The following is a 22180-nucleotide window of genomic DNA, read 5'->3' as shown; positions in this document are numbered from 1 at the left end:
CATCACCACTATGGTGCTTTATGGGAGAAGGAATTCAGCACATAATAATTTGCATATTCATTGTTCTATTAGGTAAATGTTCTAGAAATAGAAGTAGACACTAATTAGTGATACCTATCAGCTTTGCCCTAAAATGTTAGCACAGTTATTAGGGTGAATCTTTATTTCAGCTGACGCGTCAGGTTACCAGGTTCACCTCATTTACTGCATGTTTTTAATACATTACCTCAGTTTAATGTGAATTATTTTTATTAATTTTATGGATGTTTTACTGTAAACCACCGAGAACTGAAGATTGAGTGGGTTACACATTTTTAGATAAATAAAAATAAAATAAATAAATATGGTAATCACATGCCGCCAACAGCGTACACACATACTGGTAACATGCTAGCAATACACCAAAAACATGCATGCAACATCTAAGACTATGCTGAGAAACGTCAAACACAATCTGATGTGCTCATCTCCCACTTACGTTGCTTTCTTCAAAAAGTTGACGCCCACTGACCCTGCCCTTCTGAGACACTGACCCCCCCCCCCCCCGACCCTGTCACTCCCAAAGACACTGAGTCTTGTGACCCTCACGCTCCCATGATCTAGACACTGACTCCCCTGTGACCCTGTCACTCATAGAGATAGACACCCCTGTGGCCCTGACTCCCACTGACCCTGTTACTCCCAGGCACTGATTCACCTGTGACCCTCACTCCCAGAGATGGATACTCCTGTGACCCTGACTCCCAATGACCCTGTTAATCTCAGATACTGACTCCCCTGTGACTGCCAGAGACAGACACCCCTGTGACCCTCACTTCTCTGATTCCCACTGACCCTGTTAATCCCAGACACCGACTCCCCTGTGACTGCTACTCCCAGAGAGAGGCATCCTTGTGACCCACACTTCCCCAACACCCTGACTCTCACTGATTCTGCTGCCCCCAGTCACTGACTGCCCTGTCGCTACCAGACACAGACTCCACTGCGACCCTCGCACCCAGAGACACTGACTCCCCTGTGTTCCATCTCGCACACTGTGTCTCCACTATCCATTCCCATTTCTGCTCTATGTTTTGGTCATTTGTGCCATCTAATCACTCTTCCTCCCAAACACCATCATGTCCTGGTGCAGAAGTGGCACTCGCTATCCAACTGTTTTTCAGTTTAACTTTTTCTCAGCAAAAAAAAGCGTGTACAGTAACCAGTTTACATTGAAAGCAAAGGACAATCTTAAAATCCTGTTTCTTTGCTGGTTCACCTGCTGCAGCGAGAGTTGTCTATGTTCTCTTTTTCCCCACTACTTACACGGTCCGAGTGCAGACGGCCCTGAGAGCCTGAGGCTGAGCTTCAGCAGGAGTACGTTCGGACCACGGAAGCCTCCAGCCACTGGGACCCCAGCGCTCCCGCTACAGACACAGAGCATGCCGTTAGTGCCCATGGAGGCCATGCAGCCCTTCGTGCTCACACACATACCAGTGGCAGGAAACAGCCCAAATAAGTCATTATCTTTGGGGGGAGATCCACAGGAGTTCACGCGTGGCATGAAAATAAAGCTGGGTTAGCGTAGCAGTGAAGGGACCGGCGTCTCGCCGCAGGGCAGGCCAAGACAGTCTCGGTCTTGCCCCTCACTGCCCCTGTGGGCTCGGTTAAGCCAGGACCGGGTCAGCCTGTCCCTTATGACCTGAAGCCATCTGGTCACCTTAAAACGTTGGCTCTCAACCCACCCCCTCGAGGACCACCCAGCCAGTCTGCTTTTCAGGATATCCGGAATGAATATGCATGAGATCCATTTGCATATACTGCCTCCTGAAAGCCAGACTAGCCGGTCGGTCGGTTCCCCAAGGTGGGGGCTGAGAACCACGGCCGTACTGAGAAACACAAGGATCCCAGGGGCTGGCTTTGGGTAGAACGATCCGCTCCTTTTTTTTTTTTTTTTCGTAGCCTCCCACAAAAGTCCCCATCACCGTCAGGCTCTATTTCTCTCAGGATTAAATGAATGGCAAGGGGTGAATAGATTATGCTTAAACACTCCTTCCCAAGCATTTTCTCCTAAGCTTTTCCATGTAGATTTTCGGGCACAGCTAGGGAAGTGCTGGCAAGCGAGCAGTCTGCTGTGCACCAAAGACGACGCCTCCTTCCTCTAGCACATGCTCCAAATGCTTTCAGTGGGAGAGGGGAGGGATTTCTCAGATAAGTAATTGTGTGCCCATGTGACATTTTATGCGCGTAAGGTTGTGGACAAATTTTCAATCAGTATCAGATGTCGAAAATGCTATTCAATTACTAGAATGGATGCCCCCAGATGGGGACACCTAGTTATAGACACAGATACCTAGGACAGAAGGGGACAGCAGGTTTAGACGTGCTACGTTTTCAAAATGTAGCTCCATGCATCTGGTGTTAAGGCCGCACTCCTAGATCGTGCACCCTTTCGGCCATCTGACCGTGCTGATGCCCTTAACTTATGCATTTCAAAACCAGTAACTGGGAGATTTGTTTACCATCAAAAAGAAATAAGAAATATGGCAAAGTGGTCAGAGGTTGATATTCAAAAGATGCATGCATTTAACTCTGACCAGTCAAACGTTCCACCCCCCCCTCCCCCCAACCCATCCAGCTAAACTCTGTCCACACAAATCTCGGTGTGCACAGATTTAGCAGGACAAAAACGGGGCCGGGTCAGTATGTTCAAATTTAGCCAATTAGTAAAGTACTCAGTGCTAACCAGATAATTCTGTCCACGTAAGTGTAGCCACAGAAATGGATCCTTTAAATCTAACCGCATTAAGCTTTGCGCAGTTAGATTTAACTAGATATTCGGCCACAACTTGAGCTGCAGATGAATTTCTTAACAAAATTAACCGGTTAGCTTTCCTGCTCGGTGGATCTTGGAAAATCTATCCCGCTTTGAACAAGTTGATCTCCCCTCCCCCTGCTCAGCACCCCTCGGCCAGACTGCAAACTTGTCTGGTCTCTCGCCAATATTCACCGGAAGCTAACTGGGGAAACGCTGCCAGGATGCGGGGGAAATCGCACGAGAAGGCAAGCATGAGCCCAATGGCACACTGAAACGCAAGGGCCGCTCGCCCACAGAGCCCTACCTTCTGGTGGCATCTTTTTGGAGGGGAGTGCAGGGGGTGGCACCGCAGAGCCCAGGACGCGGAAGGCCTCCGGCAGTGTCTCCGTGGACCCAGACATCAGATTCACGCTGCGAAACTCTCCAGGTCGAAACCTCTTCCTCCAGGACGGGGTTCGAGTGCAGGACTTCTCATCGCCCTGCAACAAAACGTAACATAGCAGCGAAGGTGTGCTGAGCTTTTCTATCATTCAGTACGGGGGGGGGGGGTCGTTCTAAACCAACAGGAGAATGCAAACGAAATCTGTTTCATTTTATGTCATTTCCAATCTGAAACACTACAAGAAAAACAACACAATTTTCTTTTGTTTTTGCCAATTTTTGTACGTGATAATTGGTTTCAGTGCACAGTAAAATGAAAAAAAAAAAAAAAGAATTTAGAGAAACAAAATAAAAAAATTAAACCATTTTCTTCCCCATGTACAGCCGTATCAATACACAGTAGACCAGATAGATGATTAGGTTGGTGCTTTGACAGTACTCCCAGAGAAGGGAATATGTGATGTTTGTCATGATCAGTTGTCTCATATCTAAAATCTAAGCTGATCATCAAACACCAATAGAGAAGGACCAGTCCAAACTGGTGCTTCTAGGAGCCAGTTCTGCAAGTCTCTTGACCAGCAAACATTCATTTGGGTTTTGCCATCTTACCCTGCGATTCACTCATTGCAGTTTGCAGGATATCACAATTCAGGGAATGCAATCTTAGGTCTACAATCCACGGATCAAGATCTGTGAAGTGTTTTGGATTCTATAGTCTCACCAAGTGATTCACTACGGGGTCATTTGACCCATCTCTGCCCAGTGATCTTATTGTCCTCCAGAACTCACCCAACCTCTTCAGTTCGTCCATACATAGAGCCAGAAGTTCCTCTTCTGGAAGCACATTCCACAGCTTTGCCACTCTCAGGGGTCTACGTACTAATCCACATTAAAACTGGCAGGTTAATGCGCATTCCCTGCCGGTTTTAATGCAACTGGTACAGCGGGATCTAATGATCGATGAGCTTGAATTACTGAGATGCATAACGCGGTAGCAATAATAGGGCATTGTTAAAGACAGCGCAGCCATAGGAATGCTACCTCATTGGGCAGTTCAGTCCTCCCACATGCTAACCCAACTAACGTGAGACAGACAGACAGCCCAGGGGCACCCTTACCCCATGAAAGTAAAACACAGACCTCCTCACCCTCAAGCATCACCCCTCCCCTCCCCCACTAAAGTACAGAAAAAGGAGCAACTGGGCACTTATCCTCACCTCTCCTCATAAGGCTTCCAAAATCTTCACTGGTAAGAGGGATCTGGAGGCAGATATTCGGAAAAAGCCAAGCTCCTAAATTAGGTGCCTAAGTTTTCAGCTGAAAATTCACATGAGAGAGAGAGACTGCTTTGTACAAATCAACTCCTCTTGTTGTACCTTTTATGGATTCAAATGGTAGAAATTCTTCACTCATACCAAATTTGCAGTTAATTCTTCTGACTGTGTATGTAACCCCCCAAAACCCGCCCATCGACAGTGCTACTTATGTATACAGGCCTAATCACCCTATTAAAGTGCTCTCTCTCTCTCGCTCACACATTTTCGCCTCTTGCATACTAAATGTAAAATTTGCATATTAACGTGCACTGTGATATTTATCGCGTGTGTTAGGGCCCTAATGCAAATTTTAAAAAATGACCCTGTTTGTTTCCCCGCCCTAACTCTATCTCCGTAGTCACCCACTTTTTAGGGTCCTAAATTTAACAACCTAATGAAACTAGGAGCCTAAATTTAGGGACTCAATCCTAATACATTTTCAAAAAGGCCAATTTATGAGCCAACTCCAAATGTTAGGAGCCTAAACTCTTTGAAAATTGGCGCCCTGATTTTCTTCCTGCCATCAGTGGCACTTTGGCGGATCAGAGGTGCTGTTTTGGATCTGGTGCTATTGATGGCAGAGTGGAAATCAACTCCCTCCGGCAAGTGAAGATCCTGGAAGCATTTTTGGAGGGTGAATGTGGGGTGAGGGCTTGAGGGCCCCGTTTTCAGCTTTCAGGGTGATGTTGCAACCTTACACAGGCCGCATTAAACCTCACAGCTATTAACAAAGGATAATACGTTCAGTGTTAATAGCTTTGAGGCAATTTTAATATTTGATTTTGCTTTGGTGTCATTTGCATGCTCGTTAGCATTACCATAGGGGAACCAGCAGTGCAAGTTAATCATTAATTAGCTAAAGTGACCGACTAGCTGGCTGAGAGGGAGGCGACAAAGGGTAGTGGTAAATGGGGTTTTCTCTGAGGAGGGGGTTGTTCCTAGTGATGTGCCTTAGGAATCGGTCTTTGGACCGGTTCTTTTCAACATTTTTGCGAGCAACATAACGGAAGGATTATCGGGAAAGGTTTGTCTTTAGACTGATGATACCAGAATCTGTAACAGGGTGGAAGGAGTGGAAAACATGAGGAGGGATCTAGCAAATCTCAAGGAATGGTCTAAAGGTCTGGCAGCTGAGACTTAATGCTAAAAATCGCAGACTAATGCATTTAGGATGTAAAAAGCCAAGGGAAAGGTACAGTATTGGAGGTGAAATTCTTCTAAGCACAAAGGATAAGCAGGATCTGGGGTTAATTGTATTTGATGATCTTAAGGTGGCCAAACAGGTGGATAAAGTGATGGTAAAAGCCAGAAAGATGCTGGACTGCATAGGACAATGATGGCAAACTCCAGTCCTTGAATACCACAAACAGGCCAGATTTTCAGGATATCTACAATGAATATGCATGAGAAATATTTGCATGCACTGCTTCCATTTTATGCAATCTATCACATGCATATTCATTGTGGATATCCGGAAAACCTGGCCTGTTCGTGGCACTTGAGGAATAGAGTTCGCCATCACTGGCATAGGGAGAGTAGTGGTCAGCAGAAAAAGGGAGGTGATACTGCCCCTGTGTAGGTCCCTGGTGAGACCTCACATGGAATACTGAGTACAATTCTGGAGATAAAAGGATGGAAACAGGATGGAGTCGGTCCAGAGGGGGCTACTAAAATGGTCAGTGGTCTTTGTTCTAAAGCATATGGGGATAGACTTAAAGATCGAGATAGGGGAGATATGACAGAGGTATGTAAATATCTCAAAGGTTTCTATGCACAAGGGGTGAGCCTTTTTCAATGGAAAGGAGGCTCTCGAATGAGAGGACATGAGATGAGGTTAAAAGGGGGGAGATTCAGGAGTAATCTGAGGAAATATCTTTACAGCGAGGGTGGTGGCTGCATGGAACGGCCTCCCAGTGAAGGGTGGTGGAGACGAAATCAGTAAGAAAGCATTGGATGAATACAGGGGATCTCTGAGGAAGTGCTGGGAATTATATTGTTAAATTAATTGGGGGGGACAGGAAAATTAGATGGGCCATACAGTCCTTGTCTGCTGTCGTGCTTCTATGTTTCAATGAAGTGCCGAAAAGCGGAATATAAATTCAATAAACAAATAAATAAATAAAAACACCCGTGTGTTTAACACGGACATTAATGCAGGCCCCTCAGTGTAAAACTAGTTCTGGAGCTTTCTAGTCCCATAGGATAAATTATTCCCTTTGAATAAGCCTTTAATCTGTTTTGCACCAGATTCGGGAGATGTGCACGCACACAGGCCATGCGGGCGTCCGCCCGATTTTAAAAGCCACCTACATGAGTGCGCGTCTCCCGATACGCGAATATCTCACTTTGAACAGAAAGGGGGCGGGGTGTGGGCGGGGGGGGGTTCCATGTCAGGACGAGAGATGTGCGCACGAGTACCTACGCGCCTGGGCGTGCGCCAGGTCCAGTGCTGCGTAAGTTTACTTCTGCTATGGAGCGGGTGTGAGTCTTAATAAACGTATTTCCAGGCATCTGGGGTTACTGAGGGGATGCAAGCTAAAGAACTGGCAGGGGGAGGACCTAGCTCTAAATTGGGGAACTGGTGGAGGAACTGCTGAAACTGGTCATGGCATGGACGTGCGACGGTTATAAAATTCCTCCATTTGTGTGGCTCAAACCCGACTTTACGTGGCTTTACGTGTGCCCGCTTGCAAAATTGGGTGCATACACACGTGCGCCGTGCATTATAAAATTGCCACGTCTCTGGGTGCACGCCAACACACACATGGTACACGTGTGCCCGCACACCCCTTTGAAAGTTACCGTCCCTGGGTGGGCAATTTTCGGACTGCCCTCTTACCTGAGTAAATCAGCACTGACCCTGGTAAACGCCCCCTCCTCCTCCCCCGAGGGTCCTCGGCGCCTTTCCTGCACAGAGCAGGAATAAAGGCAAGAAGTCCTGCGTTCCTTGAAACCTCTCTGGCCGAATGCCACATGGATCTGGCGCCTTATTAATTCCGACGCCGTAAAAATCTTCCCTCATCTCTTCTTCAATTAGGTTTGTGGCCTCCTCTGCCCTCTTTTGTGTTGATTCACATGGCCCCACCAACTGCTTCTCCTTAATAAATGCAGATGCAAACATTCCTTTCAATATTTAATATCCCTCTGCATCCCTGGGATTATTCACCCTGCCCCTCTTCAAAGAGACTGATAATTATCCCTAGTCAGCTTTCTGCCGTCTGTGTACTTCGCATGTCCTCTAGGATTACTTTCAAGAGCAAGAACAATCTTTTTTTTTTCCTTGCATTCTGCACTTTGACTCTTTTCTAACAGCGTCCATTAACCGGGACGCTGCACGTCCGATAGTCTTATGGCATAAGAGAGTATCAATGCATGCAAGGCAAAACCCATTCCCCTTCCTACTCTCGTCTGCAGTTCCTCTCACTCAGCCTCGCACGCTCTTTGGCAGTAAGAAGCACCGCACCTTGCTCCACACCTACTCCTTCATTCTGGCCAGGGGCTCCTTTAAGATAGGGAACCCGGAGTTGGTAACGCCGCTGGCTGCCTATAAAGCCTTGCAAACAGCTTAAGAAGCTCAGAAGTCTCGCTCTGAGAGAATCTGAGAAGCTGTAAGGGAGGCAGTTGGAGTCGTAACCAGCAGATCAGGCCAGTCCTGGGCTTCTCCCTGGGAACCAGGTGGCGTTTCCCTAAGAACTCCGAGCAGTATCTTCTTATTGCTGGGAACTGCATGAACCACACACCCCCTTCCGGCAACTGGATGGGTACAGAATCAGCTCTGGTAGGCTCAGACGTCAGCCAACACCACTGCACATCACGCCAAGCTCTCCTGGGAGGGAGTCTGAATGCTGCACATTTCCAGGTCTGCCAGAAACATAGAGTTTGCAGGTTATTGCTAGGGCGTCAGAGACTTTAATGGAAGGGCATTCACTGCGATGTCTCCTGAGGACTGGACCACGTAAAGATCTTGACCTTCGGAACCACAACCCCCTTGTCTGCGGCCCTGTCATTATTGCTTTGGCTGTGGCTCCCAGTGGGTTGCAGAAGAAACTGCTGTGCATCAAAGGAGAACTGGAATCGTTCCACAGAGGGGCCTGGGCAGTCCTCGGCAGTGACCGATTCGGCCCCCCCTGGCCCACTACACCATCTGATCAACCGTGACTAATATGAACCCTAAACTGGCCCCATCCCAGGCAGGGGTTGCAATTCGTAGCCTGGCTTCTGGCTAACCCTTCTGCATGATTTTAGTGGGAGGAAAGTGTTAAGTGACAGATCCTTTCGGGGTACAGACAGAGCAGTGGGACCCATTGGGTACCACCAGCTCCACCTCCTACGTTTCCCTTCACAGAAGCCTGGAATAAGTCGACAAGGACCACCAGGGCCAATCAGGGCCACCAGAGCCACAGGTCTGCCGGCTTTCACTTCTGGTCAATGCTATCTCTGGCTTTCCTGTCACAGAAATGGGTAAAGCAGTGCGGTTTAGCTCGCCAAAATAATAATTAAACACTTTCATACAGTAAAGGAAGGTTTAGAGATGTAAATGGGACATTGCTGCATCTTTAAATATTCACCAAGAATTTTAAAAAAGCCTGCACTCTGCTCAGCCACTTCGTTTGTTTGGGGGAGGGATTAAGGGGGAGCAGGATGGAGATTCCTTCCCCAGTTTTTCCTTCGTTTATAAACTGCCCGTCCTGGATAGCTGGAACTCTCACCGGTCCAGGGGGCCTGGAGGGATGTTTCCTCCAGGCCGCTCTATGGCCGCCAGGGGCTGTTGCAGTAGCCGGCAGCTTCCCCCTCTCTCTCTCTCTCTCTCTCTGGGCTCGAGCGCACTCCCTCCATGGAACTCCAGAACCCTGCCTGGGTCACAGCGCTTCGGACAGGACAACGGTGGCGGCCCCTGCTGGCTTTTCTGAACACTGTTGTTATCGCCAACCCCCTATCATGCAACGAGCGGCACGAATTCTCCTATGAACGGGACACCCACTGATAACGTCTTTTAAAGGGACATCCGTAGACAGATCGGGGCCAAGGAAAGGAAGCAGTCCAGCTGTAACGGATGCTAGCCCACTGGTTGCAGGTCTATTTTTTTTTGCGCGTCCACGGAGGAGCCATCTGTGTTTTTGCAGAGGCGGATAGGTTGGGACCGGAGATGGGAGTCTGTCACCTCGGCGGCCCCACGTTCTTTCAATTACGACTGTCTGGCCGGGCTGCCGCAGCTTAGTGCCTTTCTGCTGCTGGCTGCAAATCCGCCCCCCTCCCTCAGGCTGGTGGCTGAGTTATACTGGATGCCCAGTCATGAATTCTCGCTGCGGCTCTTCCCACAGTGCCAGAAAGGAAAGTACATTACCACCAGAGGCTCGCCTGCCCCGTCGTTAATCACAAACACCATTTCAAGCTGTTCTTTTAATAAAAGGCCCTGCCAGCTCCAGACATCAACTGGCCCCAGGTGACCTGCATCCCACTGCATCCATGGACTCGAAATCCCAAATTTCTCTAAGAAAATTAGGAAGGCAAGTTCATAGATGCACTGGGGGGGGCTGAAGAGGGAAGGTAAAACCAGGACTGGCTCGGTCCTTTCTTTATGACATGGAGCCGGTTGGTGGGAGGGAAGGGCGTACCTGGGAACTTTGGGGATTTTACTCACCCTTAGGCCGATGCAATTCCATGAGTTCTGCCTAGCGCACAGATTAACCCGCCGCTGGACATGCATTTTCAGCTCGCGTCTATAACCCCTGATGCGATAAGGGGATTAGCGCATCCAAAACGCGTGCCCAAACCTGAGCGTATTTAATAGCACTCATCACATGTAAATGCCATGTTGATGAGGCATTTGGCTATTACCCCCTTATGTAAAAAATAAAAGTGCGCCGGACGGACACATTTTTACCCTCAAAAATGAATGCCAGCCCCGGAGCTGGCGTTAAGTTTGAGAAACCCCCAAAGGTGGTAGAGGGGGTCCATTTTCCTATCCCATGCCCAGCCACTTCTCCTGGGTGTCTGATGCCATGGACGCGCTAGGGACGCACAATTTATCCCTAGCGCGTCCTTTCAGCGCGGCGGCTCATTTGCCTATTGCATCGAGCGCCCAGGGGAGGTGATTGTGCGCGCATTTAAAAAAAAAAAAAAAAAAGCGCGTCCAGTTTGGACGCAGGTTTTTAGCGCGTCGGGATTGTGTCGGCAGATGAAGTGGGAGGTGGGTGACTCGCCGAGTGTTTTCTGCTGCACGACTGCGCCGGAAGTCAGGACAGAAGTGCCAATGAACCCGCCTGCTGCAAAGCCACACCGGAGCCTGCACAGGGATTCCTGGCACTTTCTCACGAATCAGAAAACCCTGACGTTTCAGTTCCTCTCGCTTAAGATTTTACCTTCCTTCTCTTCCTTCCTCTGCTCAACTTCTCCCGCCTCCATTGAGTTTGCTGCTGCCTCCCTTCCTCCATCTTCAGCTTTCCTTCCTTCCATCCTTCCCCCCCTTGCTTACCTATAAACCCCTTCTCCTTCCCCTCTCTGCCTCTGTCCTTCTCCCATCCCTCTCGGTGTCCCTCAGAAAGGCTGAAATCTTCCAGAGTTGGGCACAAAAATGAAAACCATAGGACCGCACCTTCACTCACAGGATGTGGATTTTAATTCCTGTATTTGCCATTAGCTGCTTTGAGTAGTATTTTATGCTAGAAAGAAAGGCTATAAATCAAAATTGTACTGTGTAGGTATAACAACTGAAGAAGTTTAGGGAACATCTTATGAGAATCTTAGAAGTGAATTTCGCCTGGGAAATGGAATTGTGGCTTTTCTAAATAGAAACAGTGCATGACCCCGGACAATATCAAATAAATCCGAGTGGATGCCTTCCTCATACTGAGGGGGGGCGGGTCATGCTGGCTACCCGGAAAACAGGTGATAGTCCGTCTCCGCGACAGCGGCAAAATGAAATCCAGCGCCTGATTACATGGGAAAAGTCTATGATAAGGTGAAAGGCCGTCAGAAGCTGTTCGGGAAAACGCGGGACCCTGCCGGGGCACTTTTCCATCTGGGAGATTAGTGATAATGCGGTTCTGCTGAAATACAATCAAGCCGTTATCTTTTCGCTCGCGTTGCTGTCCTGCGTCCTTGCAAGTGGAAACTGGTGCAAAAATATTCCGTAGCAGGCGGGATGAGCTCTTACTGCTCTTTCTTTCTTTCTATAAGGAGTTTGCTGCACATCAATCCATGAAACATATTCATAGCAAAATCAATAAATATTACTGGAAAAAAAAACCCCCACAAAGCAATGTATCGCTGCGTTGGTGTGACTGCATCTCATGACCTCAAGGTCGTCAGGGCAGTGGTGGGGAGAGCCGGGGGAATGCTAAGAGGGAACAGGGAGAGGGAGCTGAGCCAGCAGAAAACGAGACTGATCAATAGATGTAAAAGGTTTATTAAAATGCGCTGCTTGGGTCATGTTGACAACTGCTAAACTTCCGCCCTATGGGCAGAAGAGAAGAGTTATTTAAGATTTAGGGAACTTGTTGGAAGCCTGGTTATTTACTTGCGTTTTTAATTAATTGTCAGGATAGTCTTATAGTTATTGATCGTGATTTGTTATGTGGATGCTGGTGCTGGTGTTTAATTAGGAAGGCCTGTGCAGTCCTAAGTTGTTAGTTTTATAATTATTTTGTTATAATTCTACAGCTTGTTTTGACATTTTTTATGGTACACCGTTTTGATTTTACAGAAAATCAGAATATTAAAAATAAATTTATCTTTGCAAACAGCTGCAGGGCTGGGGATCCAAAACCCGGGGGTTTTCCCCCTACTTCATATCTCCCCCTCCCCCCAATCCTCCCATAATATACCTCGTCTGGTCACTGTAGCAACGGTGCTGGCCCAGGGCCACGCACCAGGGCCCTGAATCCGGCCATCAGGGGTCACCTTTGAGCAATGACCGAGATCCCTCCCCCCCCAGGCGCTCCTGCAGCAACCTCCGCCCCTGCTGACGTAGGCGAGCAGGAGACCCTGCTTAGGGGCTGAACCAGGGACCTTCTCTATTTACCACCTAAGCAACCAGGCCAGCCCTGCTTATCAAATCTTTCAAACGCGCTGAAAAGGAGGCGACAGTTCCCCTGTGCGAGTCATCGGCAAGACCTCGTTCACAGTACTGTGCCCGGTTCTTGCAGGTGCAGCTTCAGAAAGACACAGGCAACGCAAAGGAGAGCTACCGAAATGCTACGAGCGATTGCACCATAAACAAGATATCCAGACTCCTCAAAGGTACAAATCATGCCAAGAGTCAAACATTTTTTGGATGAGAAGTTCTAAAATGAAGGGTCAAGGTGGAAGGCTGGAGGATAGGTTCGGGTATAATGGAAGGAAGCGTTGCTTTATAGAAAAGGTGGTTGATGCATGGGACAGCATTTCGAGGAGAGATGGTGGAACAAAAATCAAGAAAGCCCAGGATAAGCACAGAGGATCCCTGGTGGCTAAGAAGCAAAGAGAAAGCCAGATATGAGAGGGCTCTACGGCAGGAAGTCAACTGAGCAGACTAGAAGGACCTTATGGTTCTCATCTGACCTCCGATTCTTTTTTTTTCTGTGCTAATGCTTTCTAGTTGATCTCTAGATGCAAAACTAAAATAGTTAAGAATTTATTTATTAGATTTCAAATAAAATGAGCTCTGTAGTTGGAGTTTTGTTGAGTTTTGTGTGTTTCTATGGAAACTTTAAAACCACCTAAGCTTTGAAAGATACTTGTAGTAAGCCTGTTCTGCAAGCAGAAGAGGATTGATTGATACAACAGGCGTAAGTTAGATGCTTCCCAGGTGAAACACAGGACGTTGCAGTTACAAACCCTATTGTTTGCATGTGTTAGAGGTCCTCTATTGGGCAAACAGATGTATTACATTTCATCAGCTTTCTCCAGAAATTACGCTAATAAAATGCCCTTCATGGTGAAGTTATTTTGGCAGTATTCTGCAGAGGTTATCACTAAGGTGGAAAAGGTCTTGCCATATTCAATACAGAAGCAATCTTAGGTTAGCCCAGAGGCTCAGTGGTGGTTCTGTGCACTGCCAGGCAAAGGGCCCTAGTTTTTAACCCTGGCTGGAGTCTTCTATTCCCCAAGTCAGCCAGGGCCGGAGATGCTGTCAAAGCAGCACTCAGAGCCTCTGAGAGGGAGGGGAGGCTGCAGAGGAAGTCCCCATCTATCATACAATAGCAACACCTAGCTGCCCAATTAAGGACCCACCATTGCAGGATTCCAGGAAGAGCCCTAGTGCATGGTCCCTGCCTGCAGACTGTTGCTGTGATGACTAGGTCAGATGAATTGGAAGGGGATACAAAATACAGGGGAAAAAATGCCCAAGCAGCTGTGAATGAAGGCTCCTGCCGCCAGATCCCAGCTCTGTTTCTGACTGAGCCTGGTCTGAAGGGCTTTGTGATTTGTGTTCACAAACAAATTTGAATTAACAAGGTTATCAACTGAAAGAGAGGCTACTTAGCTGGCTGACCTTCATTCCTCTCCTGCAATTGGCATGAGGGAATGGAACATTAATGTAGACCATGGGATTTTTCAAACAAGGAGCATACCCATCACAAAAAGTGCACCCCTCAACCCGGCTTGAAAGGGCCACAAGCGTCTCTGACTTTCACAAAGCTGCTGTCGCATTCCGCACCTCCTCAGGCTGATAAGCTTATGACAAGTCCAACTGAAAATCCCTTGGGCATAAGTAAGCATCCTGCCAAGGATATCACTCCTGCCTTGGCATGGTTAATTTTGGTAGGGGCTGTGCAGGGAACAAAATTTCATTTCATTTGTTTTTTGTTTTGTTTCACTTAATGTGCACTAAAACCATTTAGAGTACACTGAAACTACGCGACACACATTAAAATGGTGTGTGCTACATAAATCAAATGAAAGTACATGCTTAAACTCTGCCTGCATATTGTATTTGTTAGGAGAGAAAAAAAAAAACAAACTCACGCCTTCATGTTGTCGGTCTGATCCCAGTGCCAGCAGATTGTTAAATTCTCTCTCTAGAACCTGCCGCGCCTGAGAATATGGAAACAAAATAAATTAGAAAGGAACAATTTATTATTCTAGCCCTTCCAAATGAGACGGCAGCCATCTCTTTTGACAAAACAAAACTCTTACATACTGCAGGCTTTAGGCCCCATGTTCCTCCTCTCACTGCCTCAGCTTTCCTTATCTCCGTGCCAGCGAGGAAGCAATCTTCCCTTGCTTCCTTTCCCTATCTCTGCTTATCTGCCACATCAGTTATTGGGTTTCCCACTGTGTCCAACTGCATGTCCAATTACCACTTGAAACTCAAAGAGGTAATGTGTAGACATAATCAGTAGTTAAGTGACTTCACTGACAGATGGATCTGCTGAAAAGCAGAGGTACCCGTTCCTACGGACCTAGCAAGGGCCATCATCTGATAAGGCCTGCTGCCCGTGGCATGGCTACTGCTGGCAATGGGAACTGGAAAAGAAGAATAAAAATAAAATCCAGGTCTGCCACTGCCCCAGCAGCGAGATTCAGTGTGGCTTCCGCTGTCAGTTAACCCAGCCTTTCAATCTTCAAGAAAAGACTCAAGACCTGGCTGTTCAATCAGGCATTTCCGGACTCCAATGTGATTTAACTCCTCACAATCAACAGACATCACCATCAACATCATTGTTATTTACCTCTAACAACATTCGTTAGCCATATTTAACTAATCTTGTCCTTTCTTTTCCTTCTTTCGCCAAGTTCTATTCTCCCTGTTACATGTAACTGCCTTTTCCGCACCATAGTTCAAGTTTAAGTTTATTTTGCACCCCTGTTTTATGTGAACCAGCATGATGTGACTGCGGTCTCGAATGCCGGTATATAAAAAACCTAAATAAATAAATAACCACGGAATCCATCCATATCAGTCTATATTATGTAATCATATGTCTATAGTTTGCAATATCCTTAACCCCTTCTTCTCATCTTGATGATTACTGTACCTGGGTGTTCTGGTTGGGGATTTGTAACACAAGAGCCAGGCTATTATGGTCAAAGTGTTCATCCAAGCACATGAGTGCTCCATGGACACCGCTCTCAGACAGGTTATTCGCATACTCCCGAAGTCCAATAGACTGAATCCAGTGAATCACTTGATCATTGTTCCAAACCAAAACATCTTTAAAACAGAAAGATCACATCAACACTTGTACTACTCCTTGCTTTGAAAGTTTTCTAAACCTCTTTGAAACTTTTGACTTTCCCCCAATGAAAGCACATATCTTTTCAAACTCTTGTACAATGGTTGAACCAAATTTAGGATGCATGGTCTACGGGATGCCTCCTGCAAATGGTTGGACTGAGAGGTCTCTTAGCTCTTAAATACAAGGCAGCGTAAGGGACCAACACTCTGAGCCAAGCGTAAGGAACTGACACTGAGTCAGACCTAAGTCTGCCTACCCCATGCATTGTAGCTCCAATATTGGGGAAGAAACAGAAGCTTTGAGGAAGCGTCTACAGAGGAAGATCATCAGATGAAAGACAACCTCATCGCAGTCTTAATACATGGAGACTATAACAGTCTGGAAACATTGTATGCTACATCAACACAAAAGACTCACCTTTGACCTCATGGTGCGCCTCTTCCCGCCTCTTTTCTAACTCCTTCCTGTCGTAGTTTAACCTCTTCAAACACATGATGCCGTACTGTAAGCTGGCGCTGTGCAGGGCAGAAGCCGGTTAATACCGTACTGTGCATTAATGAATGATTTTACACCGTGATATTGTACGCATCATATTGTAAGCATCATTCATCGTACTTTGCTTAGAGCATTGGCTTGGTATGGTGGGCTTTGACTTTTACAAATGAAATTCCAAGCTGGCTAGCCAGTCATAGGGACAGAATGTGACAGCAGGCAATGACGGCAAGACGCCTCTCTTCTCTTCTTGCACCACAGATCTTACTAGATCTCCAGCTTCTGCTTCACTTCTTTGCGACTACAGATCCCCTCCCTCCTGTGCTTATCCTGCGCTTTCTTGAAATCAGTTACTGTTTTTGCCATCGCCAACTCCTCTGGGAGGCTCTTCCCAAGCATCCATAACCCTTTCCATGGAGAAATATTTCCTTACGTTAGGCCTGACTCTAGCCCCTTTCAGCCTAATTCCATGACCCCTTGTTCTAGAAATTCTCTTCCACTGAAAAATGCCTCTTGTGGTTTATTTATCCTTCAGAGGTATTTAAAAGTCTACCTGAAGAAAGCCCCCCCGTTACTGGTCAGACTGGTATGTTCCAGTCACCATGTGCAGAAGGCAACAATGGTTTGGGCAGATGTTCCTGGAAGTGGCAATGTCCCCCCTTCTGAGCTGTGTGCCATCAGCTCTCTTCTGACAAGGCCAGCCCAGAGGATCCAGCTGTCTGAAGCTGTAAATCCACCTAGAATGGATATTTTCTGATACAGGCAGAAAATAAGTCATTTAAATAAATAAATCAATCCATGTCAGATTGCCCGGATTGGATTCTCCACCCTGGAGGTCTCAACACATCTTCCTGACGTGCGCCAGTGGGTGGTGAATAATTCAGCGGTGCGAGCAGAAGAACTAAGTGGCAATAGAGGTTAAGTACCGGGGATTAGGGGTTTTACTGAAGAGTCTATGTTAATTCAATTTCCACGATGGGCGGGCTTTGAGCTACATATAGGGAAGACATTTCCCAGGGACAGGGCTGGGAAATAACGCGTGTAGACTATGTTTTCAAGCCTCTGTGCATGCTGTTTTCCAGAGAAAATCCAAACCATGCAAAAAAGGGCTGCAGAAGTCCGTGGGTTGCTCTGTGCCCTCCCCCCACCCTACAAGTTTCAAAGCTCATAGAGCATCTGAAGATTGCCCCCATAGTGTTAGAGGGGTGGCAGAAAGTCCAGCTTGACAACTTATCATTTCAGTCTGGTATCGTTTACTGCACACGGTGCAGACTTTTGGAGATTTGACAGTGGGTAACTGTGATGAAAATGATGGCCCCCGAGGCAACCCTACGGAGGCTTTCTGTGGTAGGGGAAACGACTGCCAGGATACAACGTGATCAATAATTAGACCCTGTACAATAGAGAAAGCCCGTTAGCCCTAACCGAGCTCACGTTCCTTGCATACTGAGAATCTCCGGTCGCTCACCGATGGAAGCTGTCCACCATCTTGAGGTGCACTCGGAGGTCTTTCTTGGTTAGATGGTCCAGCATCCGCGCGTCCACCAGGCACTCCATGAAGTAACTGCGATACTGAGGGAGCCCCAGGCTGGGGAGCCAGTAATTCCCAATCCATTCGTGATTCATATCGCCATAGGCTAGAGTCTGAAAACCAAACGCCAAAACATTTACCCGAATCGGGCAGTTCTGCATATACTACAGAGCGCCGTAAACATGGCGGCGGCATTTGCCATGTCTGTGCTCATCCCCTATAACTACAGCAAGACAAACTACAGGTTTACCAGGTCCTTCCTGTCCCAGTCTGAATCTGTGCACAACGAGGCCGCGAGGACAACATTCGGCAGCGCAGCGAGCGGACAATTTATCCGGCTGAAGTTAGTGGAGCGCCGCTGGTTAGGTGCTCCTCTGAATATATCCAGATAAAGTCCTACTCTGCAGAGGGCAGTGCTAAAGGCAAGGGAGAGCGTTGACTGGAGTCTGAGCAGACTCTACGGTGACGCATAAGGTAGAGGGCAACCCCTGCTCTATTACTATGAGCGTTCTCTCGAATCATTGAGAGCAGACCACGAAACGTTTGAGATGGAAGTTGTCACCAGGCTCCGGGTCACAGCGGACAGGCTGAGCCAGTCCTGGACTTCTCCCTATGGCGTCTATGTTTTTGTCATTCCAGTTTCCCCTCAGAGGAAAAAAAAAAAAAAAAAGACTACAAGTTCATGGGAGCAACGAGAGTAAATCCAGGAGCGACTCAGCCTGCCCCTCAGGACGTGGAGATCGGTGGCGACTTTAATTGGGATGCACTGTTAAAAAAAAAAAAAGCAAACCCCAGGAATGGCCCCCGGAAGGGGGCTGGGCAGCACTGCTTTGGCTAAGCCGCAAATGGCAGGTGTCCAGTTGACATCATCGCTATGGCGGGCCATGCCACACCCTCATCGGAGATAGCACCATAATATCCATCGCCGGGGAAGAGAAGGAAGAAACATTCTCACCTGTGCCCAGCTGCCTTCCTCATTGTCCTACATGTAATAAATGCAGCGTGTCGGGAGAAAACAGATTGAGGTACAGTAAGGAAATGTCTCTGCTGTTACTGCACGGCTTGGAGCCCGAAACGCTGAGGTAACAGCCAGCCAGCATTAGGCTCTCGCGCTTTCTTGCCCTGGGGAACGAGTTGCACCTGCTTCCCTTATTACCCCCCCCCCCCCCCCCTTGCCCTGGGGAACCTGGTAGTGCCAGGCTCCGGCGCACTGGGAGCTCACATTCCTTTACCCCATGCCCCTTGGCGCTGAGGGACCAGGGACTGATGGGCTCTCACACCCCCTGGGCACGGGGGATTAGAAAGCACTGCGCCCTCGGGGTACCACCTGGTGCTGGGCCCCGCGCACTCTCACCCTGCGGGAGCTGCGTGCAGGGATTTTAAACGGCGTGACGTAAGGTACTCTCTGCAGTCAGACTCACCAGTTTGCTTGAGGTTGCCAGGTTTTTCATTTCTTCATGTGTGACCCAGACATTTCCAGAGGACTAAGGGGAGAAGCCAAGAAGCCAACCATGAATTAAGGAACAGACCACAGCGTGCAGCTAGAAGGGCAACTGGTTTGGGTACAGAGAGCTTGGAAACGGCGCTGGTACTGGATAGCACCCTCAGGCCTCTGTTCCAGTCTGATGTACAGTAAGCGATGAATTTACTGCAGCCTTAGATCAGAAACCTGGCTGCAGATCTAACAGTGTTTACCCTAAATTTTTATTCTCCGGTTGCAGGTCGCCTTTCAGCCTTTTGTGCTACGGTTGATAACTTTTTGACCTTCTAGCTAAGCCTGAAATCCTGTATAATATGGAGTGGGGGATAAATCTCTGCCATAGGGACAAAGCCAGCTGCACTGAAAAACAAAACTTGGTTTCAGCCAAACAAATCGAGGATTTCTGCACAGCCTTCCCTTATAATAATTATTGTTTGGTTTTTTTTTTACAGAATCAATCAACCAGGACCGCAGGTTCTGCCATCTTCATCTGCTGGAGACAGAGAAATACTGGAGGGGGGGCTGCAGGTGGCGCATCCTACGTACAGGGGGTGCCCTTCAAGTTTTTTCTCTGTCTCCATCTGCTGGAAGGGAGGCATAACCCAGCAGTCTGGGCTGATCCGGGTACGTACAGGGAACTTCCTGTCAAAAAAGTAGCAGCAGAACCAGTGGGGCAGACGGGCATTCACCTCCTGTCTTTTCGCCCTTCCCCGTCCTCTCACATTGCCTTTCAGCCGTGCCAGGAAAGTGCACAAAAAAAAAAAATATCAAGGCTGTGTGGCTGCTCTCCTGCTTTCTCTGCGGCCTGGGAGGGCAGCCAGAAACAATCCTGTCACCACGAGCTCTGCTCCGTTGCTGCAAGGAGCTGGAACTGATTTACACCGGCTCTACTCGGTCTCCTTGCATCCTGGAAAAATAAGGTGGCAGAAGGCCATTCTGAGGCTGTTCCAGAAATTAGGTCCTGGGTACAGGCACAAAAAGGGGTTGAGTTGGTGCAAGCTGTGGTGCCAATCAAGGCCAGGGCTGAAGCCTTGACGACCGGCATTACTGCACGTAAGTTTCAAACCTCTGCTAATTCAACCCCTGCTTGTGTTTATTTTATTTTTTTTTTTTGATCTGCAGCATCCGCTTCAGTTATCACCCCCTTCTCCTTTTGTTCCCTGTAGAAGAGGCAGGGAAGGGGGCTGCATGACCGAGCAGAGTGGCTCTTCTCTGCTCTGCCTACTCCAGGCTCGTTCCCTCTCCTCCCTCTCCCTGCAGGTTGCCTGAAGGGAAGGGGCCGGAGCAGATGCTCTAACCTCTTAAAGGCTGAAAAGAAGTGGCGGAGAACTGTGCTCCCGGCCATTCCCCCACCGATGAGCAGTCAATCCCGTTCTCCACTGCGTCCCAGCGCTCCTGGGCTGCGTGGCCAACCCTTGCCGAGGCTCCCTCCCCCCCAAATCTGACTGCTCTGCATCGGCTCCATGCGGGCAAAGGACGCGTCGCCGAGGCACTTACCGTCCTGGAAGTCGGTGGCGCAGAAGGGCTCGTTAACGAAACCATTTCCTGAATGGCCAAGCGCAGTTTCAGCCGATGGAGAGCGTTGCTGATGCCGATTTCCCGCTGGATCTCCGTATCGGACAGGGCGGACATGATGGCCCCGCTCTTCACGTTGGCTCTGCACGCCGCGACGTACCAGGCTGGCATCCCTACCCACAGCTGCCGAGAGAGAAGAGCAAACTGAGGCCCGCACGCCGCATCTTTTTCCCTGATTATTCCCTGCTAAGAGCTTTGGCAGGTGGAAGAGCCAGGTCACAGCCACAGCGGCACCGCCTGGCTAACGGCTCCGCCGCTCCGTGGCAGCCACTCCCACGGCAGTGGTGGACCGGCTGACCTTCAAAGGCTATTCTGTGCGCGATTTTCAGACAGGAAGACTGTAACGGCAATGATCATAAAAGCCCACTCAGCCGCCCCCACTATGGTAAGAGTGCACCCAACAGAACTGATGCATACAGAGGCCTGGGGCCCCTAGAGCATCCCCTCACTGCCACTCGTAGGCCTTCATCAGAGGAACGTATTATCCCCGTCTCCCCCCCCAGCAAGCCCAGGCCTGACCGGCCTTGACAGACCCGAATCTGAACCCAAATCGGCTCTCGTTAAAAACGTTCCTCCGCAATGAGTTGAGACAGTGGTTTCAAACCGGTTTTAAGTGCCACATTATTATTATTTTTTTTTTTATTTATTATTTAACTTCTTTTACTATACCGATACTCAAGACAAGGTCTTATCGTACCGGTTTACAATATAACTGAGGGGGAAACCAATTTAACAACTAAGTTAAACCGAATTAAACCGAATTGATCAGTAATTCTGTTATTGGAAAGTCGGTATAGAAAAGCTATAAATAAATAAATAAATAAATAAATAAATAAATAAATAAGTGGAAAGGTAAAGTTACATTAAACAGGGAGCGAAAACATGGGAGATGGAAAACAGGAGAGATTTTAAACGATAACAACTGGAGAGTGATAAAATTAACGAAAACAATATAGTAGCGAGACATATAGAGCCACATATAGAGCCACATATAGCCACAATATAGAGCCACATAGAACTGTGTTTTGCCATCAGAGAATTCATTAAAACCAGTTTGAAACCAGTTTCAAACACATCACGGGACAGTTAAATAACGAAAAGCCAGCCCGTGCTTTAATTAGAACGGTCCAAGCCAGGGCTTTCCGGACTGCTTGACAGAAATATCCCATCCTTAGTGTGACTCAGGCTCCAGGAGTTTTCCTGCTTGGTTATCTGCGGACGCTTTTCTTTTGCACTGTCATTTTAACTTAATTTGCTTTTATATGTTTTTTGTTTTCTGGAGGAGGTTTCAGCTGGCAGACACATATTTTCTTCCTCAATGACTCCCGTTAGTGGCACTAATGTGTATCAATTTTTTTTTTCTCCCATGGCGTTTCTTCTTAAAAACTAAATACAGATAAAATTGAAATGTCAATTCCATCTGTATCCATCCATAAAACAAATCTT

At 47.9% G+C, this 22180-nt stretch overlaps 1 protein-coding gene across 8 annotated transcripts in view; it reads right to left on the bottom strand.

Moving 5' to 3' along the window:
* Positions 1 to 22180, bottom strand: part of PPFIA4 (PTPRF interacting protein alpha 4) — a 76059-nt gene that overhangs the window by 7207 nt on the left and 46672 nt on the right. For 6 of the 8 annotated variants that reach the window (XM_029572603.1, XM_029572606.1, XM_029572605.1 and 3 more), the window contains 7 exons: positions 20657 to 20857; positions 19101 to 19163; positions 17617 to 17792; positions 16074 to 16171; positions 15456 to 15631; positions 14443 to 14511; positions 3102 to 3276 (listed from right to left, as the gene is read on the bottom strand). In XM_029572603.1, the coding sequence (XP_029428463.1) occupies positions 3102 to 3276; positions 14443 to 14511; positions 15456 to 15631; positions 16074 to 16171; positions 17617 to 17792; positions 19101 to 19163; positions 20657 to 20857 (958 nt within the window). Of the gene's footprint in view, positions 1 to 1305; positions 1407 to 3101; positions 3277 to 14442; positions 14512 to 15455; positions 15632 to 16073; positions 16172 to 17616; positions 17793 to 19100; positions 19164 to 20656; positions 20858 to 22180 lie in introns of all 8 variants that reach the window. The other 2 variants (XM_029572608.1, XM_029572610.1) reach the window with 1 other exon arrangement.

The sequence above is a fragment of the Rhinatrema bivittatum genome, chromosome 12 (assembly GCF_901001135.1).
Source record: "Rhinatrema bivittatum chromosome 12, aRhiBiv1.1, whole genome shotgun sequence".
In the NCBI taxonomy this organism is placed as follows: Eukaryota; Metazoa; Chordata; class Amphibia; order Gymnophiona; family Rhinatrematidae; genus Rhinatrema; species Rhinatrema bivittatum.
Note: the sequence above shows the minus strand (reverse complement) of the source record. Positions and strands in the feature narration are given on the sequence as shown.